The sequence below is a fragment of the Cervus elaphus genome, chromosome 23 (assembly GCF_910594005.1).
Source record: "Cervus elaphus chromosome 23, mCerEla1.1, whole genome shotgun sequence".
NCBI lineage: Eukaryota > Metazoa > Chordata > Mammalia > Artiodactyla > Cervidae > Cervus > Cervus elaphus.
The window spans coordinates 53,180,134-53,193,508 of NC_057837.1; the positions used below are offsets into that span (position 1 = coordinate 53,180,134).

The 13,375-nt window shown below is 40.8% G+C and overlaps 1 protein-coding gene across 4 annotated transcripts in view; it reads left to right on the plus strand.

Moving 5' to 3' along the window:
- The window catches only part of LOC122681516 (tyrosine-protein phosphatase non-receptor type substrate 1-like), a 122,612-nt gene that overhangs the window by 1,812 nt on the left and 107,425 nt on the right, over positions 1-13,375 (plus strand). For 3 of the 4 annotated variants that reach the window (XM_043883692.1, XM_043883691.1, XM_043883689.1), the window contains exon 2: positions 11,249-11,605. The exons of the other annotated variant lie outside the window; for it this stretch is intronic. In XM_043883692.1, the coding sequence (XP_043739627.1) occupies positions 11,249-11,605 (357 nt within the window). The remainder of the gene's footprint in view (positions 1-11,248; positions 11,606-13,375) is intronic. 4 annotated transcript variants of the gene reach the window in all.

Sequence of the window (13,375 nt, forward strand, 5' to 3'; positions counted from 1 at the left end):
GTTCCTTTTGTTTTTCCCCAAGTCATATATTTATTCTGGCATTTGGTTGACAATAGACTACTGAGGACATAGAAGCAACCAGAACATTTGAGGTTATGATACACATGCAAAAAAGAAGATGTAAAAATGGCTAGCACCTGGACAGTAGGTAGTAGAGATAAGAGGAAAAAATTCAGGTTCTGGGTGCACGCAAAAGAGGATTTTCTGATGCATAGGATTTGTGGTGGGAGGAAAGACTATAGCTTTGAGCTTTGTGCATCTAGAAGATGTATGGTGGCTCAGCTGAGATACAGAGGGTGGGGGGAAGATTCAGTTTGGTTTCAGATGTTGTTAACTGTGAGATATCTATTTCTATCCAAAAAACATGACAAGTGGAGAGTTGCAAAGCAAGTTCAGAGGAAAGACCTGGGCCAGAGACATAAATAGAAAAATTACTGATTCATGATTGTAGAGATTTTTTTTCCCTATTCCTTGTGTCTCTGATCCCTCTTCTCCCTCCATTTCTCTCTCCAACTTTTTTTCATGTTTCTTCCCATTTTTGTCTTAGCAGTTCACTTTCCCCAACCTCAGTCTTCTTTTTCAGACTTTAAAAACTAAAGCATTTGATGATGTTGGCACATCACAGGACCTTCCCCGTAACAGGATGCACCCTTGTTAGGAGGCATGCTGCTGCTGCTAGGTCACATCAGTTGTGTCCGACTCTGTGCAACCCCATAGACGGCAGCACACCAGGCTCCCGTCCCTGGGATTCTCCAGGCAAGAATACTGGAGTCGGTTGCCATTCCCTTCTCCAGTGCATGAAAGTGAAAAGTGAAAGTGAAGTCGCTCAGTCATGTCCGACTCTTCACAACCCCATGGACTGCAGCTTATCAGTCTCCTCCATCCATGGGATTTCCCAGGCAAGAGTACTGGAGTGGGGTGCCATTGCCTTCTCCCGTTAGGAGGCATAATTGGTTACAAACAGTGCTCAAGCAAAAGTCACTCAGTGTGTCAGCCTCTTTGCAACCCTATGGACTATACAGTCCATGGAGTTTTCCAGGCCAGAACACTGGAGTGGGCAGCCTTTCCCTTCTTCAGGGAATCTTCCCAACCCAGGTCTCCTGCATTGCAGGTAGATTCTTTACCAGTTGAGCTATAAGGGAAGCCCCAAATAGTGCCTAGTGGGTGGATTTATCAGCTCACACTCTGCACAGGTGAACCACACATTTTCTCCCTAAGGAGTGGGGAAATAGAAAAAAAAAAAAATACAGGATTTGCTTGTGGCATCAAAACAACTTGCTCTTTTGATTTACATCCCAGCAATTAGACCTATGCCTGTTTAATAGGATATTTCAGATAAGAAAGACTGTGTTTGTATTTCTCTATATCTCCTGAAACTAGATAGTCAGTGAGGCAATGAAATTAACCTGGAAAATTTGTACCTGTAGTTAAATAATTGGCCCAATGGTGACTCATGTCCCTTCAACTCATAACTCACTGTTCAAATGTATTAAAACCACCCACAGTTCTTTTCAAAACACTATTTTGGAGTTTACTGTTTCCTTGCTTTCTTGCCCCTATAGTTCTCTCTCCCAATTCATCTATAGGTTCCTCAAATGTATTAACGGTTAGAACCACACATTTTATTCTTCCTTGAGTCATGGAGTTCAATTCAAAGACTCTACATGGGAAACAGTCACCTTGTTTCAGTTTGCAAATTTTTTATTGCAGTAAAATATACATAACACAAAATTTACCAGTTTCACTATTTTTAAGGACACAAAGTGGCAGTAAGTATCTTCACAATGTTGTGAAGGCCTCACCAGTATACATTTCCAGAACTTTTTCAGCCTCTGTAACAGAAACTCTATTCATTAAATTATAACTAACTCCTTCTCTGCCTCCCTGGTAACATCTATTCTACTTTTTCTCTGTGAATTTGCCTATTCTATGTATTTCATATAAGTGGAATCATTTATTTGTCCTTTTTTATCTGGCTTATTTCACCAAGCATATTTTTAATGTTCATCCATGCTGTAGAAGGTGTCAGACAGTCATTGCTTTTTAGGACTTATATATATTCTATTGTGTATATGTAATTCAGTTCAGTTCAGTTCAGTTCAGTCGCTCAGTCGTGTCTGACTCTTTGCGACCCCGTGAGCTGCAGCACGCCAGGCCTCCCTGTCCAACACCAACTCCTGGAGCCCACCCAAACTCATGTCCATGGAGTCGGTGATGCCATCCAACCATTTCATCCTCTGTCGTCCCCTTCTCCTCCTGCCCCCAATCCCTCCCAGCATCAGGGTCTTTTCCAATGAGTCAGCTCTTCACATCAGGTGGCCAAAGTATTGCAGTTTCAGCTTCAATATCAGACCTTCCAATGAACACCCAGAACTGATCTCCTTTAGGATGGACTGGTTGGATCTCCTTGCAGTCCAAGGGACTCTCAAGAGTCTTCTCCAATACCACAGTTCAAAAGCATCATTTCTTCGATGCTCAGCTTTCTTTATAGTCCAACTCTCACATCCATACATGACCACTGGAAAAACCATAGCCTTGACTAGACGGACCTTTGTCGGCAAAGTAATGTCTCTGATTTTTAATATGCTGTCTAGGTTGGTCATAACTTTCCTTCCAAGGAGTAAGCGTCTTTAAATTTCATGGCTGCAATCACCATCTGCAGTGATTTTGGAGCCCCCCAAAAAATAAAGTCGGACACTGTTTCCACTGTTTCCCCATCTATTTGCCATGAAGTGGTTGGACCAGATGCCATGATCTTAGTTTTCTGAAAGTTAAACTTTAAGTCAACTTTTTCACTCTCCTCTTTCACTTTCATCAAGAGGCTCTTTAGTTCCTCTTCACTTTCTGCCATAAGGGTGGTGCCATCTGCATACCTGAGTTTGTTGGTATTTCTCCCGGCAATCTTGATTCCAGCTTCTGCTTCTTTCAGCCCAGCGTTTCTCATGATGTACTCTGCATATAAGTTAAATAAGGAGGGTGACAATATACAGCCCTGACGTACTCCTTTTCCTATTTGGAACCAGTTTGTTTTTCCATGTCCAGTTCTAACTGTTGCTTCCTGACATCTTAGATGACCCTTATTTTCAGTTTTGTTTTGTTTTTTGATAATAGCTATCCTAAAGGATATGTAGGGCTATCTCATTGTGGTTTTAATTTGCATTTTCCAGTTAGTAGTGATGTTGAGCACTGTTTTATATGCTTGTTGACCATCTATATATCTTCTTTGGAGGAATGCCTGTTCAATTCTTTTGATCATATTTAAGTTGAGTTGTTTGTTATTTTGTTGCTGAATAGTAGGATTTCCCTTTACAGTTGCTTTCTGTGCATCTCACATGTATTTATATTATGTGTTTATGCTTTCATTTGTCTCCAGGCATTCTCTAATTCCCCTGGTGATTTCATCTTTTACCTATTGATTTTTTAAGAAAATGTTGTTTGATTTTTATGTATTGGTGAATATCTTATTTCTGTTTCTGTTATTGATCTAGTTTGATTTTTCAAACTGTTTGACTGGTGAGCTGCTTGAATAACCCTCATTCAGATTCCATTAATTTGCCTCATCATTCATCCTGCATGACAATGACACATACATAGATTTTTGTTATGGCAGCTGGTTTCTGTAACTGTCAGGACAGGTATGTGTGATAGAAAATAACCCCCCAACATAGAAGAAGCAATCAAAATTGTGAAGTAGGACACCTAAATGTCGAGTAGGAGAAGCTCACCTTCTCCCACAAATACTTCAAAAATACATTTACATACAGAACAATTTTCACAATATTTACTGAGCGCTGGCAGAACTTAGACTTTTGAAATGGCAAGAAAATCTCCATGCAACCAGATAAGACAAAAGAAAAAAGGAAAAAAAGGAGAAAGTAAGACAGGAATCAGGAGGGGACCTACACACCTTGGGGGAAACTGTGAAAGAAAGTTTCCTGCACCCTGGACATCTCCTCGTCAGTAGGGATATAAGCTGGGACAGAGGGTGTAAGCTTCAGAGTCTCAGAGGAGAATAAAAGACCTGGTTTGCAGTAGCTAGACCAGAGAGAGATTTGCAGAGATGGTCAGTGCCGTTGATCAGCACTCCCCAGCCTGAGAAAATCATGAGTCCATTGGCTGGGAGCTGGGTGCTTGTAGCTCAGGATTCAGAGATCAGACCCTGGCAAAGGACTGTATGGAAATAGCCTGAAGGTGCAGGAACCTGATATGATCTCACATGAGGGCGTATTGTTTGGGGGATGTGAAAGGGGAGGGGTAGGACCCACCATTGCAGCCTTTTTCTCTGCTCTCAGGTGGCAAGATACTGCCTACACAAGCTCCAGGAGGTATCACCAGTCACTCCTGCCAACCCCTTGTTTAGGAGCAGTCTTGAGGAGCAGTTGCACTCAGGAGGGCCCTGTTGCGCCCTGGGGCTTCAGGAATTGTCGAGAGCTATGTCCACTCCCATAATGAGCTCCAAAAGCATGTGTGAGTGACCACCACTGCCACAAATGCAAGAACTAGGCACCAACCACCACATCTGCACACTCCCATCAAGGGGATAATGGTGAACATACACTGAGGGAAGAGGTGGCAGACATCCACACTGAAAATAGCCCCTGCACCAAAAATATTAAACCCACACAAACTACACAGGGATGCTCCCACAATAAATAGTCCTCCAAGACCCCAGTAGATATCTTTTCTTCTGAACTCACAGAATAAGAAAAGTATAGGTAAAATGAAGAAGCAAAGGAATCAATTCCAGTTAAAAGACCAACAGAATTCCCCTGAAACAACAAACAATGACACAGACTTTTTTAGATTAATAGACACTGATTTCAAAAAGGAAATAATGAAAATACTAAAGGAATTAAGGAGGTTATCAACAGAAATGCAGAATGTTGTAAAAAGGAACTAGAAAAATCATTTGCTGAGATGAAAAGTGAACTAAAGGCAATGAATAGCAGAAAAAATAATGCAGAAGAACAAAAAAGTGATCTGGAAGATAGAATAATGAAAATCACTGAGTCAGGACAGTAGACAGACATTCAAGCAAAAGGAAACCAGAGCAATAAAAGCAATAAAAAATATATAACAGACTTATGGAATAATAAAAAGCTTGAAAACCTACACATAATAGGGATTCCAGAAAGGAAAGAGATAAGTGGATCAAAAATTTGAAGAAATTATGGCTAAAAACTTCCCAATTCTAAAGAAGGAAACAGGTATTCAGGAAAGGAAGCTCAAAGGGTCCCAAATACCATAAACCCAAACAGATCTATACAAAGTCATATTAAAATAAAAAATGGCAAGAAGTTAAAGAGAGGATTCTAAAAGGTAACAAGAGATAAACAAAGAGTTAATTACAAGGGAACCCTCAAAAGGCTATCAGCAGATTTCTCTACAGAAAAGTTGCAGGCCAGAGGGAGTGGCAAGACATTGATTCAAAGTCCTAAAAGGGAAAAATCTGCAACCGAGGATTCTCTACCCAGCAAGATATTCATTTAGAGTAGAAGGAGCGATAAGAATTTTTCAGACAAGCAAAGCTAAAAGAAAACATCAATACTAAGCCTATTCTAAAAGAAACATTGAAAAATCTTCACTACCTAGAAAAGGAGTAAGAACATATAGGAAAGAGAAAATTAGTTGAAAAACAAATCATCTAAATAAGCTAATACACATATTTAAAAAAATAAAAATAAAAATTCTGTGAAAGTGATGATAACCACAGTGAACAGCAAAAGGATTAATATGAAAATGTAAAAGAGGACATCAGAATCATATTGATGAAATGTAGGGAAGGAGAGTAGGAAAAGGTACCTTTAAAAAGTTTCCTAGAAAGTGTTTGAAACTATATGACTATCAGTCTAAGGCAAGTAGATATATGATGGGGTTAACATGCTTGAGAAACATGATAACCACAAAGCAAAAACATACAATAGATTCACAAAAACCAAAATCATGAGTATAGTATAAAAGTAAATCATCAAACCACAAAAGGAAAAAGAAAGGGACAATATAGAAATATAAAATCGATGGGAAAACAAGGCATAAATTGATAATAAATACACCAGTTCAGTCACTCAGTTGTGTCCAACTCTTTGTGGACCCGTGAACTGCAGCACACCAGGCCTCCCTGTCCATCACCAATTCCCGGAGTCCACCCAAACCCATTTCCATTGAGTTGGTAATGCAATCCAACCATCTCATCCTCTGTCGTCCCCTTCTTCTCCCTCGATCTTTCCCAGCATCAGGGTCTTTTCTAATGAGTCAGCTCTTCATATCAGGTGGCCAAAGTATTGCAGTTTCAGCTTCAACATCAGTCCTACCAATGAACACCCAGGACTGATCTCCTTCAGGATGGACTGGTTAGATCTCTTTGCAGTCCAAGGGACTCTCAAGAGTCTTCTCCAACACCACAGTTCAAAAGCATCAATTCTTCTGTGCTCAGCTTTCCTTATAGTCCAACTCTCACATCCATACATGACCACTGGAAAAACCATAGCCTTGACTAGACAGGCCCTTGTTGGCAAAGTAATGCCTCTGCTTTTTAATATGCTATCTAGGTTGGTCATAACTTTCCTTCCAAGGAGTAAGCGTCTTTAAATTTCATGGCTGCAATCACCATCTGCAGTGATTTTAGAGCCCAAAAAAATAAAGTCAGCCACTGTTTCCACTGTTTCCCCATCTATTTGCTGTGAAGTGATGGGATCGGATGCCATGAACTTCGTTTTCTGAATATTAAGCTTTAAGCCAACTTTTTTGCTCTCCTCTTTCACTTTCATCAGAGGCTCTTTAGTTCTTCTTCACTTTCTGCCATAAGGGTGGTGTCATCTGCATATCTGAGTTTATTGGTATTTCTCCCGGCAATCTTGATTCCAGCTTGTGCTTCCTCCAGCCCAATGTTTCTCATGATGTACTCTGCATATAAGTTAAATAAGCAGGGTGACAATATACAGCCTTAACTTGGGTGCAATCTCAAATATCACAGAATTATCTCAAGTTCCTTTCCAAGGCAAACCATTTAATATCACAGTGTCCAGGTCTCTGCCCCAGCCACTGATGCTGTAGAAGCTGAAGTTGACTGGTTCTGTGAAGATCTACAGCACCTTCTATAACCAACACCAAAAAAAAAAAAAAAAAAAAAACCTTTTCCTTATAGGGGATTGGAATGCAAAAGTAGGAAATCAAGAGATATTCAGAGTAACAGGCAAGTTTGACCTTAGAGTACAAAATGAATCATGGCAAATCGTAACAGTTTTGTCAAGCGAACACGCTGGTCATAGCAAACAACCTATTCCAACAACACAAGAGACGACTCTACACATGGACACCACTAGATGGTCAATATCGAAATCAGATTGATTATATTCTTTGCAGCCAAAGATGGAGAAGTTCTATATAATCAGCAAAAACAAGAGCTGGAGCTAACTGTAGCTCAGATCATGAGCTCCTTATTGCAAAATTCAGGCTTACATTGAAGAAAGCGGGGGAAATCACTGGACCATTCATGTACGATCTAAATCAAATCCCTTATGATTAAACAATGGAAGTGACAAACAGATTCAAGGGATTAGATCTGGTAAACAGAATGCCTGAAGAATTATGTATGGAGGTTTGTAACATTGTACAGGAGGTGGTCACCAAAACTATCCCCAAGGAAAAGAAGCACAAGAAGGCAAAGTGGTTGTCATAGGAGGCTTTACAAATAGCTGAGGAAAAAAGAGACGTGAAAGGTGGGGGAGAAATGCAAAGATACACCCAACTGAATGCAGAATTCCAGAGAATAGCAAGGAGAGATAAGAAGGCCTTCTTCAATGAACATTGCAAAGAAATAGAGGAAAACAACAGAATGGGAAAGGCTAGAGTTCTCTTCAAGGAAATTGGAGATATTAAGGAAATATTTCATGCAAGTTTGTGCATGATAAAGGACAGAAATGGTAAAGACTTAACAGGGGTGGAAGAGATTAAGAAGAGGTGGCAAGAATATACAGAAGAACTGTACAAAAAAAGCTCTTAATGACCCGGATAACCATGATGGTATGGTCACTCACCTAGAGCCAGACATCTTGGAGTCCGAAGTCAAGTGGGCCTTAGGAGGCATTACTGCCAACAAAGCTAGTGGAGGTGACAGAATTCCATCTGAACTATTTAAAATCCTGAAAGATGATGCTGTGAAAGTCCTGTGTTCACTATGCCAGCAAACTTGGAAAACTCAACAGTGGCCATGGGACTGGAAAATATCAGTTTTCATTCCAATCCCAAAGAAAGGCAGTGCCAAAGAATGTTCAAAGTACCATATAATATGCTCATTTCACATGCTAGCAAGGTAATGCTCCAAATCCTTCAAGCTAGTCTTCAGCAGTACCTGAACTGAGAACTTCCAGATGTACAAGCTGGGTTTTAAAGAGACAGAGGAGCAAGAGAGAAAATTGCCAACATTAGTTGGATCATGGAGGAAGTAAGGGAATTCCAGAAAAACGTCTACTTCTGCTTCCTTGGTATTGAATGAGTTCAGTGGTATTGGCACAGAAACAAGGATATGAATCAATGGAACTGAATAGAGAGCTCAGAAATTAACCCACACACCTATAGTTAATTAATCTTTGACAAGGAGGCAAGAATATACAATGGGGAAAAAAACAGTCTTTCAGCAAGTGGGGTTGGTAAAGTTGGACAATTGCATATAAATCAATGAAGTTAAAATACACCCTCTCATGACACTCAAAAATAAACTCAAAATGTCTTAAACACTTAAGCATAAGAAATAACAACATAAAGCTCCTAGAAATGATCATAGGCAAAAGAGCTTCTGACATAAATTGTCCCAATGTTTTCTCAGTTCAACTCCTCAAGGCAATAGAAATAAAAACAAAAATGAGCAAGAGAGGCTGAAACTTACAAGCGTTTGCATAGCAAAAGAAACAATAAATAAAACAAAATGACAACTTATAGAATAGGAGAAAATGTTCAAAAAGGATTTGACTTACAAAGGCTTAATGTACAAGAATATACAAACAGCTTATACAACTCAACAACAATAAAAATATCCAACTGAAAAATGGGCAGAAGATGTAAATAAACATTTCTCCAAAGAGGAAATACAAATGGCCTACAGACACATGAAAAGTTGCTCAACATCACTAATTACTAGAGAAAAGTGAAAGTATTAGTCACTCAGCCATATCTGACTCTTTGCAACTCCATAGATTGTAGCCCACTGGGTCCCTCTGTCCATGGGATTCTCTACGCAAGAATTCTAGAGTGGGTAGCCATTCCCTTTTCCAGGGGATCTTCCCAACCTAGGAATCAAACCCAGGTCTCTTGCAATCCAGGAGGATTCCTTACAGTCTGAGCCACCAGGGAAGCCCCAATTATTAAATAAATACAAATTAAAACTACAATGATGTACCACTTCACACCAGTCAGAATGACCATCACTGAAAACTCTAAAAATAACAAATGTTGGAGAGGATGTAGAGAAAAGGGAACCCTCCTACACTGTTGATGGGAATTTGTTAATAAGTTGATATAGCCACTATGCAAAACAGTATGGAGGTTCCTCAGAAATATAAAAAAAAGAATTGCCACATGATCCACCAATCCCGCTTCAGGGCATATATCCAGACAAAACTCTATTCCAAGAAGGTACATTTACCTTTATGTTCATAGCAACACAATTCATTGTAACCAAGACTTGGAAACAATCCAAATGTCCATAAACAGACAAATGGATAAAGAAGATGTGGTACACAAAGAAACACAACTCAGCTATAAAAAAGAATGAAATAATGCCATTTGCAGCAACATGGATGAAGCTAGAGATTATCATACTAAGTGAAGTAAAAAAAGAGAAAGACAAATACCATATGATATTACTTAAATGAGGAGTCTAAAATATGACACAAACCTATCTACGAAACAGAAACAAACTCGGCAGTTGCCAAGGGGGAGACAGTAGGTGGAGGGACAAGGTGGAAGGTTGGAGTTAGCAGATGCAAGCTTTTATATATGTGACAGATAAACAACAAGGTGCTACTGAATAGCATAGAGAACTATATTCAGTATCATATGATAAACTATAATGGAAAATAATATATTAAAAATGAATATGCATATGCATATACATGTATATATCTGAATCACTTTGCTATATAGCTGAAATTAACACAACATTGTAAATCAACTATTGTTCAATAAAAAAGTTTTAAATCAAGTAAACAAATTTGCAAAAACGCCCCCAAAGAGATCCATGTCCTAACACTCATCTGTGAATATTTTATTTTACGTGCCAAAGAGATTTTATAAAAGTGATTGACTCTTGCTGTGGGGAGGATAACCTAGATTACCGTTGTGGACCAACACAACCTTATAAGAAGGAGGCAGGAAAGCCAAAGTTAGAGAAGCACAAGTGACAATGGAAACAAGACTGGAGTCATAAGAAGATGGAAACCGTGAGAAAAGGAGTGTAGACAGTCTCAAGAATTTGGAGAGGCAATGATCACAGCCTCCAGGAGAAATGTAGCCCACTGACTCCTTGATTTTAGTCCAATAATACAATCTTTGGTACTTTGACATCTGGCATTATATGAGACTGTCATTTTAAACCACTAAATGTTTGATAATTTCTCTCAGAGCCTTAGACAACTAATATAACATGACCATGTCATTGGAAAAAAAATCTAGGCACTTGGAACAATGTTTTACTTTCCTCTTAAACTTCATGTTCATTGTGTGTTGGAAGCTCTGCATATCACCATCACTCAAGTATCCAGGTCATTGGAGTTAAGTCCAACATGAGTGTGTATTTCTGGAGAAGGGGGACATTGGTTCGTAAAGGTTTTTACAGTTAAATGAAAGCCATGCCAAATACATCAATCACTTCTCCTTACAACTCAGTGATTTAAGAGGTCATGTGGTCCCACCTAATACAAAGGATAGAAATGCATCACTCCCTGAGGACACACAGTGAACAACCAGAAGTATTTGGTGGAGCACGACACTTCCAGAGAGGGCTTACTACACAAATCCAGTCTCTGCCACATCACTGACCTCTCTGTGCCTCGGTTCCTCTCTTGTATAAGGATCTCATATAACAGGCTGATTGTGCAGGTTACATGTAAAGTACATGCCACATACATGCAAAAGGCTGAGTTCAAGGCTGGATCATGGAGTACAAAGTCAGTAAAAGCTGTTGTTAATAAATAGTGGAGAACTCCTACAGGATCACATGAGGATGAATAAATAACTTTGTGTCTTCCTCCAGGAGCGGCAGGTGATGGGGAGCTGCAGGTGATTCAGCCTGAGAGGTCTGTGTCAGTTGCAGCAGGAGAGACGGCCACTCTGAACTGCACCGTGACCTCCCTGAGCCCCGTGGGGCCCATCAAGTGGTTCAGGGGAACTGGGCCAGGCCGGGAGTTCATCTACAGTCAAAAAGATGCCCCCTTCCCCAGAGTTACAAATGTTTCAGATGCCACCAAGAGAAACAACATGGACTTTTCCATCCGCATCAGTAACATCACCCCAGCAGACACTGGTGTCTACTACTGTGTGAAGTTCCGGCAAGGAGAACATGGTGATGTGGAGTTTAAGTCTGGACCAGGCACTCATCTCACTGTGAGTGGTGAGTACAGCCTTTGTGCCCTGGATTCTGATAACATGTCAGCAAGAATGCCTTCCACTCTTTGAACCAAAAAGCACAATCATGTACAGCAGTGGGTGCTTATATCATGATCTGGGTCATGATTTCACTCCCTTCTGTAGATCAGGGGAGTTGAGGCCTATGGGGTTCATGCTATTTGCTCAAGGCCCCATGGCTGGTAAAAGTGAGAAAATTCTGAGTCCCCAGTCTTCCTGGCTCCACAGCGCATGTCTTTTTCACACCATTCAGCCCTTTGTTCCAGGGATAAAGGAGATGAATGTCTGAGTGATTTGCCCCGTCACTGGCCAGACCTCATTCCTGCCTCCATAGAATGCTCACCTCAATGTGGCTGAGTCTTCCCTTTATTCACACATACTGAACACCTACTCTGAGCCAGGGCCTGGTCCAGATGCTGTGGAAGCAGAAGTGAACAAAGCAGAAAAGGGCTCTTATTCCATGAAGTTTATGTTCTCTTTCCTCTGAAAGAAGAGAGAGTCATCTAGGTCAAGGAGTGAAAATTCTGTCTATTTCCTCTTCAGAAGCATCACACTGAGAAGAAATTCCTATAGCACAGGCTCAGTGTTTACTCTGATGGCCCTGCTTGGAAGAGATGCCTAGAGGTTGGGTGCTTCCTGGGAATCTGTTAAGAAGACCCTCCTGTGATTCAGGGATTGACTCACACAGTCGCTGAAGGCTGCCAGCAGAGCTGGGTCATCTCAGAATGTCCCTCCCCAGGGAAGAGGTTCATGTGGGTGACTTAGGAGCAGCCCCATTGAGGTAGCAAAGGTGATCATTTAGAGTGTTCTGACCAAAACTTTGGATCCTCTTTCGAACTCCTGAATCCTGGGCTGTCAGCAGAGGAAGGACCTTTAGACACCATCCTCCCAACCTCCCACGTACACATGGGAGTCTGAGAGCAAGAGATATAGGGGCCCTGACCACAGTCACACGGTCAGTGAGGGGATCCTTCCAGAACCCAATCTATTTCAAAGCCAGTCTTCTTCCTGCACTGGCACTGGAACTCAATTAATGGAAGTACCTGGCACATAGGATTTGCAGAATAAAAGCTCCTTGAATTAATCATGGAATAGGCTCTCCTCATGGTTTTCCCAACATTTCTGAAGGCCCCTCACATTCAGACCCCGAGCCTGACATGACTGGAAACCACTCCTTACTTTCAGCCGCATGATTCCAAATCCCTCATTTCACATGAGCACCAAGAGCTGCCCTGTTTTCCAGCAACTACCTAACTCTCAGCATATGGAGACAACATCATTCATCTTATGGTTTCCTGTTGATGAACACTAAGTTGTTCCTAACCTTGGGCTACTGAAACAGTGCTGAGGTCAATAATCTTTCTACCTGTCACCCTCCTCAAAGGCGAGGTAACCACTGGAAGTGTTTTCGTTGCAGCTGTTGACGGAAAAAAAATGTACGATGTGAGTTGTGGGTTTAGTTTTATTTGGGGCAAAATGAGGACTATAGCCTCAGAGACAGCATTTCAGATAGCTCTGAGAGATTGCTCCAAAGAAGTGGGGCGAGGCGGGGCAGGAGGCGCAATATATATGTGCTTTTGGTGAAGGGAGTACATGCAATCAAGCACACATTTTTTGCAGAAGGTTTATGCTAGTCACAAGGAACAGATGTCACCATGAAGGATTTTGGTGCTTTCCTAGACAGGAGGAGATGGAGAAATTGGGCTCATAAAATCATCTCCAGAAAATATCTAAGTATTTGAAGGCCTGTTCTGTC